Consider the following 17,798-nt stretch of genomic DNA (forward strand, 5'->3'; position numbering starts at 1 on the left):
ATGTGGTTAACATGAAGTGTCTACAATACATATGTCTAGAACACGTAGGACAGGAGGAAGAAATAGATTTGTTTTAAAGATAGAAATTCAATTCTTGTTCAATCTACTTGAATGGAAATTCCTTATAAATCACTGTGTCCTGATTATGTAGCAAACAGACTCTATAAACAAATGTAACTTCAGTATTTCTCATAATATTAAAGGAAAACCCAGAAAGGGCAAAACATGCTTTAATAATAGAAAAACTGCTAAACAAATTATCACCACATGTCCTATGAGGTGCCTCGTGATCTTGAAGGTCTTCACCTGTATGAGTTTATTTACTGAGAGATTAAAATGCATCAACCAAACAGCTCTGATTTCTTTGATGGGAGAATGTAGCATCTTGGTCAATGGTACAATGAATTGGCATCCTGGCTTAGGTTGGGGATTTTGTTATTCTTTCCTTGCCACTAACAGAAAAATGTGGTCTTGTTTTTAATAACCCTTTTACCAATAATGAAGTGAGGTCCATTATGGAGAAAGAATTTTAAAATAAAAATAACTGAGAAGTGGGTAGTTTCTATTTTCCAAGGGGGAACAGAGTGTATAGAGATTTTAGTGTTTAGATATCATAGTCTTTGAATATTTACTACAATCTTCTTTTACAGAAACCCTGAGTGGCCTGGACACTGTTGTGAAGATCCCTCCCCACTTGCTGAGGTAAGAGATGGTGACTGCAATGCAGCAGGAACAAAAATAGCCTTCTATGGTTTCCCAAAGGCTGGATCGCCTTGTTGGTTTATAGCGCGTCAAGTGCTGCATAGGTTTTTATCTTGTGTGGTTGGTTTGTTTGGTGTAGGTAAAGTGGGATATTTCGTGAGGGGAGCAAGATGGGGAGGGGTTGATCCACCTCCATCTGTGTGTGGAGTGAATGAAGGAAGTCAGTGATACTAAAAGTCAGTGAGCAGAAGTAACTAGTGAGTGATGAGACAGGGCAAGAAGAGAAATGGCCAAAGCTAACATGAGAGAGTGAAAGGGAACAACACCTTCCTGTGAAGCACAGATAACAGTATGTTCTCTGGGAAGTGCCGTCAGTCCAACCAGCTGGAGCGGGTTTCATTTGTCTCCCCAGGTTTGACAGGACATTTTCTTGCTGAAGGCAATCTGAAGTCACCTGCAGCAGCTCTTGAGACACGAGTCTATTTCTATACCTTCCTCACCTTCCTATACACATTTTTCCTTCTTTCTCCTTACTTTGGGATAAATATATGTCCTGTGTAGAAAATGGGAAAAAACAAAAGGATAAAAAAGACTATTTTCACAATCACACACCTGTAAATAATGACAATACCACTTTAGTCGATTTTCTCAAGTCTTTTGCACATACATATAGAACATAGGAATGAATGTGAATTTTTCTGTCAGTTTTCTGCTTGTTTTTTTAAACTTAATACTATATGAAACATGTTTTCTAAATTCCAATATGTTCTTTAAAGTACTTTATTTTTAATCACATGGCTATAGCCTGATTTATCTAGCAGTTTTTCTATTATTAAAGCACTTGATTATTTCTAAGTTTTCCTGTGATATTATGAGAAGTGAACTTACAGTTGCTTATGGAGTGTATTTTCTATATCATTAGGACACAGTGATTGATCGGGAATTTCCATTCAAGTGGACTGAACAGGATTCAATCCTGTTCTTCAATTTGTCTTCAAACCAATGTATTATTTCCCCTATCTACATGTTGTAGGGATTCCCAGTTAATCAAAGTTGTACAACGCTTGCAAATTGACAGGGTAGTGGCAACACACATGCCTAGCAGCCAGCTGTCCCAAGAGGCCACGTAAGAGCTACAAAGGCAGACTAGTTCTGGGAATTCATTTCCTGTTTTCTAACTCCTGTGTATACCTTTTCTTGACACTGATTTGATCCAGATTAACTTTGTCATAGCAGATTTCCCCTCTCACTTTTCACTGCTACTCTTCTGCTTGACAGAGAAAGGCAGAGCTGGTACCATCCTGGCCTGCTCTGGTGAGTTTCCTAGGATGTAAAGCTATCATACCACCAATAAGAACTGGGAAAATGCCAGTCTGTAGGTACAATAAATGGGTATAAGAACCAAAAAACACATCTTTGTGCAATTTGGTTAATTTTTACTTCTTGACTGTCAGCAAACTTGAAGGAGACCTAATCCAGCTACAAGATGAAAAATGAAAATATCTTTTGATAAGTTACCTTTGTTTCATGTAAACACATACAGACATGGTTTCTTATTGTTTACATCCATATAATAACAATAATCTAAAGCCGATGCCATGCCAGGATTTATCACAAACAGTGGGTAATAATCATTCATAGATAAATTAACTAATTGAAGGGAAACAACAAGCTTTATCCATTTCATTAGAAAACGTTTCCAATAAAACTGCCTTTTCCTTGTTAACGATATTAACATTCTTATAAATAATTGTTATTGTTCTTTGGATCGATCACATCCATTAATAATGATAGCTCAAACTGAGAGGAAATCGAACACTTTTAAGCCCTATAGTCCCAGGACATTTTTAAAAACATCATTTTATGCATACTTTGTTACAAAAAGCATAATATGGAGATTCATAAAAGCCTTTCAAGCATTAACTCATATTGTATTTAGAAAAAAAATTCTGTGGGTGAAGTAGATTGGAAGTATGAGTTCAAGGAGAACAAGAGAAAAATAAAGTACTTTTTATTGTTAAGGATGATTTTTTTCTCTTATTTTCAGTCATTTAAAACAGTTTCCAGGTTGCTGTAGTGTACAGAGTTCATTAAATACATTTAAAAGACAATATGTTTAACTGAAATTTTAAATAATTCCAATACGTGACAACTATAGCCTTTATAATTAAAATTATACTAGAAAAACTCTTAATTGTAAAATACATGAAGCAAAATCTTAATTTTTTCTTAATAACCAAATAATCAAAAAAAAACCATCTTGACCACTATTCTGAAGATTATTTTTCAAACCAACATATTATTCGATCTGAAAATGAGGCTGAAGTGGTTCTGGGTCTGTGCTAGCAGCTCAGCCTTCAGGGCGAGAACAGCAGACTGCAATGGCCATAGAGTCGGGGTCTAGCTTGCCCTGTCCACAGGCAGCTGCGGAGCCCCTGAGATGCCTCATTGGATTAGGACACCTGACTGAGGGCCTGAACTGCATGCATCTCCAGGATCCACATGTGGAAGGAGAGGACCAGCTTCACAAAGTTGTCCTCTGACCTTCACCCATGCATCAAGGCACATACACACATACCACCACCACCATCACCACCACCACCATCATCACCACCACCACCATCACCACCAACACCACCACCACCATCACCACCATCACCACCAACACCAACACCACCAACAACCACAATAACCAAATTGTAATAAAAGGTAACTGATGTTTTCGTCATGGGTTGCTGGGGGTTGGGGGAGCACATGAGTTGGATACAATACCATTTTATTGGCTCTAAGGACATGTGCTTGGTTCTCCTATGTCCGGTGCTATTTACCTTCATTTCATAGCTAGCTGACTATCTTGTATACCCTAGGAGATGGTAACAGAATTTGAGGAAAGGGTTCTAAAGGATGAATTGTGGGTCAATATGTCTATAGGAGACTTAAGCTAGAATCATCATTATTAGGAATATAGTTCAAAGTGTTTACCCCGATGACTGCGAGCTACACCGTCATCTTTGTATATAGAAGAATCTGCAATACTGTGTTTTATGTGCACAGCAAAGGCCATCAAGTATGGTTGTGCAGGGCACTGAACCATATGAACAAGACATGTCAGAGAGCTCATGTTGGAGACTTTTTATTCTGGGAGGGGAGAATGAAGACAAACATGGAAACACTGTTACATTGGTTGAATTTATTACAGACTTTCAGACTTGTATAAGGAGGCTTCAGAAGGCTTGAGGCACAGTAGTAGAGCCTTTCAAAGCCTCATGTAGAACACAGGAGGAAGCCGTGATTACAGCAAGGACGAGTTATGGAATCAACAACAGTGTGAATAACTATGTTGTGTTATCATTAAGGAAGCGATAAGATGAACTGTTACAGAGGCTCATTAACTCTGATTCCATTCTTCGTTAACATGTAGATTGACTGATCTGCTAGGAACTCTGATGTTCCCTTTTTGCTGTTGTTTTGCTTTTATTGACTGATGACTGATTTTTGAGACAGCATCTCTTAAAAACTTGTTTTGGATGGGGTTATAGGGAATCATTGAAATGCCAAACACTTTGCTGTGCTAGGCTTTCGTTTTTGATTTCTCAACCAATTGCTTTCATGTTAAATGTATGAGCATTCTAATAAATAATTACAAATATGGCTTTGATCATTTGTGCATATTAGTCATGACTGCTCAAATCAGAAGCATGCTGAACCCCTGAGAGACTTGTGTTGTATTATCCTCCCCTACTTAAGCAATTGCTTTTAAAGCAATTATATGCTTCTCATACAAGCCTGAGTGCAAATTAATATGCATGATTTAAGTAATTGGTGAATGCATAGTACATTTTGGGGGAGGGGCACCCTAGTGGAAATTAAGGAGTCATCAGGAGACATTGCCTATGGAGTAAGGTGCAATGAACACATCCATAGGATGGACCATCTCCCAAATGTGTTAGTAGGGGATCATTTTCATCATCATTTTCATCATCTTCTTGCTATTAGTCTTCTTTTTGACCTTGGAGATGAGCATTCAGGGTCCCTGACTTTCCATGTGGTGTCTGAAGTCTCCTCCCCTTTGTGCCCTACTACCCTCTTCTTGAACTCAAGATCTTACCTGTGTTTGTAGAAGGTTGAATAAAACCTATCCACTAAGATTCTGCTGCAGTGCCCCTTTACTCAAGAGCCATCCACAGTGCTCATCATGCTCTAGGTTAGGGTCACCATTTCTAGTTCTTGTTTTAAAAATAGGTTGTTTCCTATCAGTAACTGCATAACATGCTTCTGACCAGGTCTAACTGCCACTCACAGTCACTGATTTTATTGTATGCTATAGTGAGAATGTTGGCTTCTTTAAAAACACAGCAATATTTTATGAATGTGTTTTCATTTTAAACCCAGGTGTGGGATGTAAGACTGCTTCAGATTGTCCACAGTGGCTGACTATGATTTGCCCTGTGCTCTAGCAGGGGTGTGATTTTGACAGGTACAGATAGTTTTTGCGAATGTGTGACATTTGGAATTCTGGAACTCTTCAGAGTGTATATGAATGCTAGGGCCCCGAGAGTTGGGGAGCTGCTGGAGAAATGTTGGTTGGTTGCTTTTGGCTAGGGTTTGTTAAGTAGTCATATGCAAAGAAGAAACAAGAGGAAATTAGATATCCTGATGGCAAGATCAAACTTGCCCCAAGGAACTCGATGTCCCAATCAGCAGGAAGTAGTCTAATGATAACGATGCCCCCTTTCACCTCTAGTCTTTTTTCTCTCCTATCTAGTGTTAGGAGGTTGAAACGGTGGAAAAAAAACAGAACCCACAAGGTAGTCAAAAGTCTGGCTACACTGGGATTTACTTGTTTAACCCAATTATTAAGAAATCCTGAAGTTACTGTTAAAGCTACCATTAATTTGGTTATATCACAGAGCAAACTGATGGTAGCTTTAATGGTACCTTTCAGGACCAGTGGTAACCTTAACTAGAAGGGAATACCTAGCTTAAGCCCCCTTAGGGTAGCATGTCTTCAACAATGTTATGCTTCTTGCAAAGCACTGTCATCCTTTTCTGGGGACACACAATTACTTGTCAAACCACAACCAACAGCAACCAACCAACAACCCACCAACAGTTTCTCAACTCTTGGGGCCTTAGCATGTGTATACCCTCTGAAGACTCCCCAGAATTCCAAACTGTCACATACTCACAAGTTCTTATGAGGGCTTGGCTCTTCAGTTACCTGAATAGTCAGATATTCTGTCTTATCTGGAAATTTGCAGACTTTACACTTTCTCTTCTACATCTGTTAAAAGGTCAGGAGCTCATGCATGAGACGTGAGCAATTTGTTAGGATTATTTGTTATTTGTAATGGCTGCTTCTCTCAGATGGGTCTTGATCTGTAGGCCATTCCCTGGGGTTGATCTTGACAGAGAGACTCTCCCAGTGTCCTCTGTCCCTTATTTCTCTGTCTCTCCATCTGCCCAGGCTTTCTTCTCTTCAATGGACTACAGACCCCATATTTGGGTAGCAGTGAATTTGAACACTCTAATTAGCATGGCTCTATGCGAATCTACACAACTATCTAAATAAGCCCAGATATCTCAGGCTTATTAGGATATCTCTAATACATTGGTGGATCTGGCTTGTTTTCAGATTTCCAATCCTATCTTGCTTGTCAGATTTCCACAGAGATTCTCTTTTTTGAGATCAGACCATGTTATACAGTTAGATCCTGTCTTTAAAAGATTTTTTTAATCATAATTTTTTGGGTTAATCTTGATTTTACTTGGGGTAATAAATTTTGGTTTCCTCAGATGTAGTGATTCCTTAGATTGTGTCTAAGACTAGTATGAAGGTTTTCACCCCCTCTAGTTCTGATCCTGCATTCTTGTTACCAGGAAGATTCCACAGCTATTAGGTATTCTTATTACCAGGACGATTCCACAGCTACTAGGTATCCACTTTCTTGGTCAACCTTCTGCAGCCACGTTTAGTAAAACATCCTGCTCCTTGCAGTGTTTTTAGGCACTTCCTGGTTTTTACTACATGTATATCTGAGAGCCAATCCTAAGTTGAAATAAAGCATTCTTGCCAAGGATGATCATGGTGGGTTAATAGGTTTGGCCCCCATAGATGTATGCTTGGCCATAGGAGTGGCACTATTAAGAGTTGTAGCATTTACTGGAGGAAGTGTGGCCTTGTTAAAGGAAGTACATCATTGTGTAGGTGGGCTTTGATGTCTTCTGTTCTCAGGCTCTACCCAGTATGGAATCTTGTCTCCTCCTGGCTGCTTGCAGAACACAGTCTCCTTGCTTCCTTTGGATCAATATGTACAGAACTCTCAGCTCCTCCAGCACCATATCTACCTGGATGCTGCCATGCTTCCTGTTATGGTGATAATAGACTAAACCTCTGAACCTGTTTTCAGCCAGCCCCAATTAAATTTTTTCTTTTACAAAAGTTGCCTTGGTCATAGTATCTCTTCACATCAATGAAACCCTAAGACAATGATATATACTTTATATACCAAAGCTGAGACTTGAACAACTGGTTTAGAAGTGCTTGGCTTACAACCCATTGTAATAGCCCCTTTGTATGAAACTCTGGAATAGTGGGGCATGTTCAGGCCGCTCACTTCATCAAGACCGGTTCTTGTGCATTGCTTACAGCCTTTCTTTTTGTTGGCCTTTAAGGTTGCTGAGGTCTTTCTTCACCCTGGCAGATAGAGATGTCGCCTGTCTCCCCCAGCTTCACTGTATTCTTGGGGTAAATCTTCCATGGAGCGTATCTACCACATCGTAAGTTATTTAGGGGTTCAGAGATCAGATCCTATGCTCAAGTCCATCTTTTTTGTGTGCCCCAGTTTAGTGCCTAATAAACTTTCTGGGGATGAAATGTCTCTCCAACTTTCTCCTTATTCATTCCAGGGGCTGTGTGTTTCATCCCCTAGATTCTTTTTGAAAAGTATTTTGGGAGAAATCTCCAATAGAATCAAATCTCAGCTCTGGTAATGGATATTAAAAGTAATATCTTTCTGACTAAGCATATCTCAAAGAATAGTTTCAGAAACATAATACCCAACTCATTGACCCCCAGCTAGTATAGATTTAGACCTCTTGTCTTCTACTTGACCCAAGAAAGCCCTGATCAATGTAATGTATCTTAGTGGTGGGGTGGGAGTGGGAGTTGTCAGGACACTAATCCATATTCCATGCCAGAGGATGCTGACTATAAACTCCTCAGTTCTGAATAGGTCTCAAAGAGAAATTCATGGCCTCCTGAAATTTTTTGCTTTTTCTTTTAACATTGGATTACAGGTGAAATATTTCTAGACCAGTTGTTCTGGCCTTGGCAGCTTTGAGGTATGAAACATGGGGCGCCTCTGGCAGATACATCTTCTTTCAACTTATGAGTGACTCTAGAATAGAAGTGGAATGGAGCAAGGACTGGAAAGTGCCTAACCCAACCCCCAAGGTGAATTCCATGTGTAGTAATTCTGATTTTAAAGAAGAACAAAGGACCTTGACTCATTAAAATACAGAAGTGCCTTATAGTCCAAGCCACTTATAACATACTGGTCTAGCTGAGCTGAGACTGTCAAGAAAACCCTCAAGCTGTAAAAGGCAACCATTGGTAGCAGCCCTCTGGTTGGTATGATGCAGTACCCCATTGAGGAAAGGGTACCCATTTCTCCAGCCTTAGGTCGGCTGCCATTTTCCCTTCCTTCGCCATAATTCTTTGGAACCAGCATTAGCTTAGTTACGTTCTCCTGCCAGGTTGACTTCCGAAAGGCCTCTAAAGCCTTTCTTCCTGTTTGTCCTTGTGTATCTTCCATCCTACTTCTTCCCGCAGCCTTCTGCTTTAGCGTGCCTATTAGGTTCTGACTTACCGTGCAGCTAATAGGCTTACACAGGCATTCCTCCTAATCTTGTCTTAGGAACCTATTGGTCTTCCATGCAGGTGAAAGAAAGTGCATTTGTCAGCATTTGTGCTTGAAAAGATCCATCTATCATAGCTCTCCATTCTTTGTATTGTTTCCTTTTAATGGCTTTTGTGCTATGTTGACCCATTTCATTTTAGTCCTATACTTTGAGTCCTGGAGTAACTGCTGCATGTTTTATGATGTATTTTGTTTTGTTTTGTTTTTAGTTTAATTGGGAACACCTCCCTGCATCAACTGGGAAGGACCATGACTTAAAATGGCAAGAGAAATCTTTACCACTACTGTGGGGAGGCAGTTCTGGTCCCATCAGTGCAGTTCCTGCCTTTCTCCACCTTCCTTTTTCTTCTTACATTTGTGTATGTGTGACAGTCAGAAGGCAACCTCAAGTGTTGGTGCCCGTCTTCCACCTTGTTTGTGACAGTGTCTCTTGTTTTCCTACTGAGTATGACAGAGTATCTGGTCCACAAAATTCTGGGGATTCTCATCCTCACCTTGCTGTTAGGAGCAGCTGAAATCAGAGATAAGTGAAAACACGTCTCGCTCTCTGTAGGCTCTGTAGATTCAGACTCAAGTCATCAGTCATGCTCACATAGCAAGATGCTTTCTCCACTAAGCCATCTTCCCAGCCCCATGTCGCTGCCTTATGTAGTGAAGAGGGCCTCATTGACTCTTGTAGAGCAGAAGAAGCAAAGGATGCATTGTAGGATCCCAGGCCAGGCCACCAGCTTAGGTAACTAAAGAGTGGATATTAGCATATGTGTAGGGCAGGTGCTTCTCTAAGACTCTTCCAGGTAGATTCCAGGCAGTGGCACTTCTGGATAGAAGCTCATTGCTACAATGTCTCATGCTTGCTACCCACTTCTTTTCTTCACTGCCACAACTGACTTCTCTTTGTAGAGTCACACGAATGTAAATGTGGTTGACCTTTATTGAGCCCAGCTCTGTTGAGTTTTGCTGGCTTTTTACCAGGAGGAAAATAAACAATAGGAACTTTAAGAACTATTGGTTATTTTAAGCCTGGCTGATTTTCTGTTTGGGGAGAATTATTGATCTTAGTATGAAGGGGAATGTGGGGCGACATTGTCTGCTTTGCTGGGGAACAGTGGGAATCCTTTCAATAAAATCTTGTTAGGAAAAGTCTGACACCCCCAAAGCAATTTCGGCTAAATAGGTGAGTGAAATGGCACCTCAGCGCTGGGCACAAATGACTCCTATGCAGGGAGAAAGCTCCTTGCATTCAGAGTGGTTTTGAGCCATGCTGAAGCAGAAACCTGTCTTCTACATCAGATCGATTGCTTCCTCCACTTTCCCACCCCTTGGGAAGACTGGATCTTCCTGTCCGCTTTGGCTTAACTTACGAGGCAACACTAGACACCTACTAATGGACAGGCAGATTCTTCCCTGCGTGTCTGTCAGTGGCAAATCTGTCCTGATGGTTTTTCCATTCTCTTCCCTTTGATAAGCAAAACTTCAATTAGCCTCAGTTATAAACTTTTGGCTCATAGCCCAACCTCAAAGCCCTTTTTAAAGCGATGCAGTCTTCACTAGTCGAAGCAATAAAGCAGCAAAGACGAGCAGATGCCGCCCGAGCTAAGATGGAGGAATTATCACCCTTGGCAGGTATTTTAGGAGGTCAGCAAGTTATTAGGTCCTCATCCTTTCTTTCTAACCAGTGTTGGATGCTCTTGTAACACTTTGTTGTAAAGGGATGCCTTTTTGAAAGGAAATATAGCCTCCCATTGAAAAATATGTGAATTTTTACTTTGTAACCCTTTTCATGTTACTTGAATAGGGCAAGATGTATGCTGTGTGAATTCTTCTATGAGCATTTTTCATAATTAATTGCATAGGTAATTTAGAACAGCATCCTTGACTTAATTTCAAAGTGTGCCTCCGAGAAATTGTTTTTATCCATAGAAGTGGGTTCTGATGTGTGACGCTGAGTTCATTACTTCCATGTTGCCTCTGGCTCAGGGAGTATTTGTCTCCCTCTTCCTCACTTTTTCAGGCACAGTCTTTTGTAGACACCTGTTGCAAAGACTAGAATTATGCTTTGTCTCCTAGGAAAGTTTTATCAAACACTTTATTTTTATCTTCTTATATTTTGTTTTACTGCATATTCAAATATAGGTGAGATTGTGTGTGTGTGTGTGTGTGTGTGCGCGTGTGTGCGTGTGTGTGTGTGTGTGTGTGTGTGCACGCGCACGCGCGCACACACCCTCTAGTACATGTATGTGCTTGTAGATGCAGCTGTATCAGTCTCAGTGTCTTAGTGGTATCATGTAGCTACAAAAAGCCTCCATGTCTTTTTTTCAAGGTGAGTTCAGTGCATTTGATGCCACTTTCACTTTGCCTATTTTAGAGTCTGAGACTGTGTTAAAATATTATTTCTTATATGCTTAGTAAGTCACATTTTCCCATCTAAGTACTGGCATATTAGCACCCAAGCTCCCGATTGTCAAACCTAGTTGTCAAGGGTAATAATTAAAAAAAGAGTACCTCCTGCCACACCTCTGCACCAAGTCCCAGCTGGTCCAGCACCCACTCCTTCCAAGTATCTAGTAAAGCATGACTCTTAAACTTACATAGTTAACCAGATATCTTTATGTATATAAAACTCCCAATTACATAATGCCAATTTACAATGATAAGGTCTTATCCCAATATTTCTAACCTCTCCAAACACCAGAAATATGTCTGAAACCATCTGGATATCCATATCTCCTCCTCTGCCCTGCTTGGAGTCATCCACCAAGACTCTCTCTCCCCTTAGCTCCTCCTCCTTTCTCTCCTCCAATCACTGGCCTCTCACTGCCTCTCTCTCCGCCTCTCTCTCCCCTTAGCTCCTCTTCCTCTCTCCCCTCCAATCAGTGGCCTTTCAGTGCTTCAATCTGAATGGATAGGAAATACCTTGCAAAACTTAGTTATCATTTTGGGGGCCCTTTTAGGTGCTAGGAACGCTGGCCTTGCTGGCCCCTTGCGGTATTGGTCCAAACTGTGAGGTCCTGTGATCCTTAGAGCTGAAGTGGGGAAGGAGGCCCGTGAGCCAGCCCAGAGCAATTTAGGACAGCTAGACTCCAAAAGTCCCCTTGCTGAGGACTGCAAGGTAATACCTCTTCCATGGTTTAACATACAGCCTATCTGTCTGTCTACCCCCCTCCTTATCATCCCCATTTCCCCTCTTTATGGAAGAACTAAGGTCTAGAGAACTTTATTTCATATGGAAAATTATTTGATGATCAAGTACCATCTCTGAATTTCCCCCCCCCCTTGGCAAACGTGCTGTTTTGCCACCACTAATGAGCAAAATACAGTGTTCTGATATGAAAATAGGCATTTTCATACCATGCATCAGGACAAATTTCAGCCCAATTTTTAAGGAGCCAGAGCTTTGAAGGAGTGTCCTGATTTCAGACGAAGAGGCAAGTAGTGAACTATTAGAGGGATCAAGATTAGTATATGTGGATGGCTTTGCCAGGAAATGACCAAAATAGACTGTTCCTCTTCAAAAAGCAGAATTCCCTAAGATGAAAGACACTCTGGTTTAGAATTGATGTGAATACCTATTTGGAAAGCCTGAAAACTTATAATATTGAATAAATGACCCTGAATTCTCCAGGCTTCTGCTGCCTTGACCCTGGGAAGCAGCTATGAGGGCAATTCAAAGGGATCCACCAGTAGGGTTAAGATGACTGGAGCTGTAGACTTAGTGAGGGAAGACTTAAAGTGGGCTCATAAATGCATCTAGAATATATTGTATTTTGAGATACAGCAAACTTAGTTTTTCAATCCAATGAAATCCAGAGGAAATCATTATGCTTAAAAGGTTTTTCGCCCTCTGAAAATATAACTTCTCAGTTGCTTGCTCTCGTTGTAAGCCCAGCTCTGGTTTTTCTCTGTCTTTACCAGCTGGGAGAAAACTCTTCAAACACAAGAGGGTTTTTGTATGCAGATCTCAGAGGCAGCTGTCGGGAATAATCCAGGAAGCCGTGTGCAGTGTACACTGTTGTCACAGCAGTGCAGCCAGAATGGAAAGGGCAGAGGGTGGGGTCAGAGTATAGGCGCTCCTATTGTCGGGCACTAGAGAAAGCTGCCAGATTCACCACCAGATTTTTAGTTAAACTCTAAAAGAAACCTAGCTGTAGAAAATAAGATTAGTAACAGGGTATTTGATGAAAATATAAAGGGAAGCCTTGGTGGGTTTCAGACATTGAGATATATAGATATAACTTGAAGACAATGGAATATTTGACTTCCTATGATGATGGGCTGTCATCTGTAAACGTTTCCTTGACAAATTGCTTTTGGCCAGTGTTTTATCATAACAATGGCAAACAAATGAAGGTATCTCGATGTCACAATTAAAAATATGTATGTGTGCTCTAGAAACCCACAACTGCAGGTTGGACACTCTTTGCTTTAATGTATGACCCAAGACATTATTTATCCACGGTGTCCCAGGAGCTAAGACGTTGGATACCCCTGATGAATGTGGCAGCCACATCTTGATGGTCTGCTTCCAGTTACTTTTTTTATTTCTATAGGATAAGGAATTGGTTCTAAAGTAAATGTTGGGCACTTCTCAAGCAGGAGGAGCACTGAGCGATCTCTGGCATACATGAGGTGTGAGTCTTAGATGTAGCATACTGATATTCTCTCCTTCATCCCAGGCGTGTGGATATTCAGTATTTCTGTTTTATATATGTATTCTGTTTATATGTGCATATACATATGTGTGTATGTGTGTATCATTTATATATGTAGTCTGTTAACTTCTAAGTAACTTAAAGTCAATATAGACTAAACATTTTAAAGTTATGGCTGCTGTCCTCTATTAAAAGTTCTTAATTCTTTCTCCAGTCATTGAAACTCCTTCAGTCATCATTAGAGACGTAAATCCCACCAAATAATTTATTTTGCCAAGAAACATCTGAGAACAGTGATGTAAAACTTTATTTCTCCATAAACTGTAACGTTATGCAAAAATGTGTTTGAGGATTCCAAATCTTGGCCACCCTTGTAGAGTCTGTATAGTACGCACATGTTAAAGATAGGTGCTGGGGAGGAGCCGAAGGCTTGGTTTAGCTCCTTATTAGCTCCTACACTAAACATACCACACACCATACTTCCCTCTATTGTCCTGTAAAATCAGGGGAAGACTGGCCAGAAACAGCTTATTCAGGTCCAGCACTATTTGATTTCAAGACAAGAAGTTCTCATTAGAAATTCAATGTTAAAAACTGAATATTTTTGCCTTAGACACAATCACCCCCAAAGGCACTGTATTACCAGCAATGTGTTGCTTTGCCACACTTACAATGATACCCAACATTATGTGACTACAGGACTTTGTCTGCATTAGACATTTGCTTGAAGAACAGCAAATATAGCCAATATTTTGTGTTTGTGTGTGATTGTACAAGTATGTATGAGTACATGTGTATAGATATGCAGGTCTCAATTCTTACCCCAATGATGATGAACATAAACACAGTTAAAATGACCTTGGAAAACACTCATGTTCAAGTGCATGGGGCATTCACTCACTGTGACTCCTCATAACCACTGGGTAGTGTTTTCCTCCCCAGGGACACAGAAGGACCTAATGTTATGATTAGGATAAAATTACTAGGTTGTCCCTGGAAAACCAGAGATTTCTTCTGCTGGATTGCTAAGCAGCTTGGCCATCTACCCAGAGGAGTTTCAAGCAAGGAGTCTCTTGGTTGTGTTTAAGATAGAAGGTCTGAGGAGAGCCAGAGCACTATGGGAAGTGATGGGGTCTGTTAAAAAGGACTTCAGTCCAGCTCTAGGAGATCCATGATGTAGTGCGCCAAAAATCACAGGATACAAGCCTGGAATATGACTTAGCTCTTTAATGAATTTCTACAGTGAGCATTGAGATGTGAAAGAACTTTGGAAGCACACTTGATTTACATATGGGGAATAGGAACCCATGGTAATGAGATATCACTCACCCACTGGTCCTAGCTCACACCCTTGTATTCACTATGAATCTTAGTTCCTAGCTCAAGTCACTTTACTTGTGCAGTGGGGATCGCTCTATCTGCTTTCAGAAATGTGCAAGCAGCAGTGACTCACCTTTAGTCAGCTGATTCTAACAGCCAAACAAATAACTGGCCTACAGTTTCCCAACAGTCCTACATTTTCAGATTTCTCCCTATCTCTGGAAATACTTCTTCCTTCTCAAAAGAACTTCCTTTCTTCACCTGGGATTTTCATTCTGCCTTTTGTCTTTCCATCTATGTTAAATATAGATAAGTTATCTGGAACATCAATAGCTGTTTGTGGTTTAAAGAAGGAAATTTAATGAGAAGGCAAGGGATCAGGACACTACCAGTGCTAAGAGCTTACCTGTGGTCTGCCAGTCACATGAGGGAAGTAAGTACTATTTCATTAGAACCACTGCTAGCTATGCTTTCGCTTATACAATGGAATGGATTTGTAACTTAAATACTTCAACTAGGCCTCACTTGTAAAGACACGTGAACATTTTCATGGCTACATATATGTACCTTCCAATAGATTTTCCATGGATGAAAGATGAAGAGATAGGTAGAACAGTGACTCCTATTACAATATATCTAAATGGCAGGTAATAAATACATGTTGAAGACACAAAATGCAACAACAGTTATGCTTGCATTTGAAATACTGTATTGTAGTTGCAAGATCTTAAGATGATGATTTTTTTCCTAACCAGGCTTCAGAGTTCTCATTAAAACACAGATATGAGTAATTGCTGAACTAGGCCTGCCATTTGTAAAGTTGAACAATACAATATGGCATGATGTTACTGGTACAATTCCCACTAAAGAGTAACACACTGCAACTGGCAGCTTTCAGTATTATGGGTTGTATTGTGTTAGAGGCTGTGACCATAAGGAGATGAATATGGGATTTACGTGGGAGAGAACACAAATCAATAGGTTATTCATGTAGGTAGGGCAAGTCTGTCTCAAATGTATGTGTATATGTGTGTGTTATTGGGGTATGAACTAAGGATATTCTTACTATAGAAAGTGAAAAATCTTGGAAACTGTAAATGACACCCAGTCTCATGTCACTTAAACTATGTGGAAGTTTTATTATATATATATATATATATATATATATATATATATACATATTTTTGTATATATGTATATATACATACATATACACATATACACACATATTACATATAAACATATATTTATATATAACATACATAATATAACATAAAATATATAATATAATATATAAATATATAAAATATATTTAAAAGCATATAAAATATATAATGTATATATAAAATATATAATATATATATATATAATTTCCTAGTGTAATATTGCCAATTTTCTTTAACAATATTTTAAAGGCCATTAAAATTCTATCAAGTTATTATACCAATGGAGGGGGAAAATCATTTAAATACTGGCCTAATCACACAGTTAAAGTTTTAATAATTGGTTAAAAGCTGGAATAAAATACTAGATAGTCCCTCCTCTTTAGAGGCAAAGGTGTGGTTTTGTGAATTTCTGTTGTGTTGCTGTGACCATAGTAACCAGGAGAACAACTTAATGAGGAATTGTACCTTTGGCTCCTAGCTGCTCAGGTTTCAGTCCGTGGTTGCCCTGTGTGCTTATACAGAACGCCAAGGTGGGAAAAGCATGTAGCAGATGGCGTTCCCCCCACAACTCCACGTTGACTGCAGAAAGCAAGGCCCACTCCCAGTGACCATTTCCTCCTATTAGGCCCCACCTCCTAAGGTTTCTAGAACCTCCAGAACATGACCATTTACTAGGGGACCATGTTTCTAATACATAAAACTCTGGGGGAACACTCCACACCCAAATCATATTACAGCTTTTAAATGTAGCATGACACTGGGGTATTAATAAGGCCATTTACTTGCTTGGCGGCAGATTTCACAAGGACATTCATTGCTTCTTGATTACAAGCCAAAAAGAATGAATGTGCTTCCTCGATAGTAATGACTCTTCCTGTATAGCAAGCCTCCATCTCCTATGCATGGCCTGGAGGTGAGCAGGCAGTAACCCTTCCAGGAGGGTCCCTAGGAATGCAGTGAGTACAAGCAGGAACATTCAGGAGAGCAGCCCTTGTGAAGACATGAACGAATACATTTGGGAGGATGGTTTTAACGTGCTAAGCCTGGGTTTGATGAATGGTTGCTAGCTTTGAGCGGGACAGTTCCTCTTGACTTCAGGGCTGCAAGCTGAGGTAGTATTCTTGGCCTTTGCGTGTGTTCAAACTATCCTGACACTTAGCTTTTATGTCTGAGGCTAAATTTAATGGCTCCATGCTGAAACCTTCATGGTTGTAGATAAAAGTCAACGAAGGAGTGACAGATACAGACTGTTATATTTGCTGGCCTCATAAGCTTGCTCATCTTAAGTGGAGTGTGCGATTATATCTAGATTGCTCCTGTCTTTGAAGTGGAGATTATTGCATTGGTTGTCATAGTAGGATGCTCTGGGGAAAGGATATATATATTCACTATATTGGTTAACTCCTAGGAGCACCTGTGCTTGTATTGTAGGCGCCTTTGTCTCCCAGGTTAGCATGTATTCCCTTGAGAATATGTTGCTATGTGAAGGGTGAAGACCCTTTTGCTATATGGTCCTTACATTCTGATCTGGACTCTTCCACTTACTAATTTTGCCCATGGATATGTGATCCTTGTCTTTATCTATGACATTGACCTAATAATGTTCATTGTCCAGGCTCTGGTGCGGATTGGATGACATGATACTAAGAGACTGCCTCTGATGCATAGCTATGCTACTTATTTCCCTTTCCATGCCTCTGCTACTAGAGCAGGGACCCAGCTATTACTGTTTTTCCAACTTTTGACAATATACTAATGCTTTTGTCAGGGCCCGATGTTTTACTGCACATAGTTAGGTTGCTAAGTTATGTTATTGACTTGCCCTGAGCCTGTCGGCTCATTGATAAGAGAAATTATTACCTATCAATCTGCCTAGTTCTGTTCTGCAAGTAGTATAATTAATAGGTACGTATGCCAATCCCACCATTTGTACTAAGTGGGTGCTCAATTATTAGAGCACTGGCACTAAATGGGCATGGGTTAGAAAGACAGCTTTCTGGTTTCTTCCTGATTATTAGATTCCTTCTGACTTCCTTATT

General features: G+C 40.1%; 1 protein-coding gene across 1 annotated transcript in view; it reads left to right on the plus strand.

Annotated features, from left to right (window-relative positions):
* Positions 1-17,798, plus strand: part of Arfgef3 (ARFGEF family member 3) — a 152,208-nt gene that overhangs the window by 10,022 nt on the left and 124,388 nt on the right. The window contains exon 2 of the mRNA XM_052170033.1: positions 651-702. Coding sequence (XP_052025993.1) covers positions 651-702 — 52 coding nt within the window. The remainder of the gene's footprint in view (positions 1-650; positions 703-17,798) is intronic.

This window comes from Apodemus sylvaticus, chromosome 23 (genome assembly GCF_947179515.1).
Source record: "Apodemus sylvaticus chromosome 23, mApoSyl1.1, whole genome shotgun sequence".
NCBI lineage: Eukaryota > Metazoa > Chordata > Mammalia > Rodentia > Muridae > Apodemus > Apodemus sylvaticus.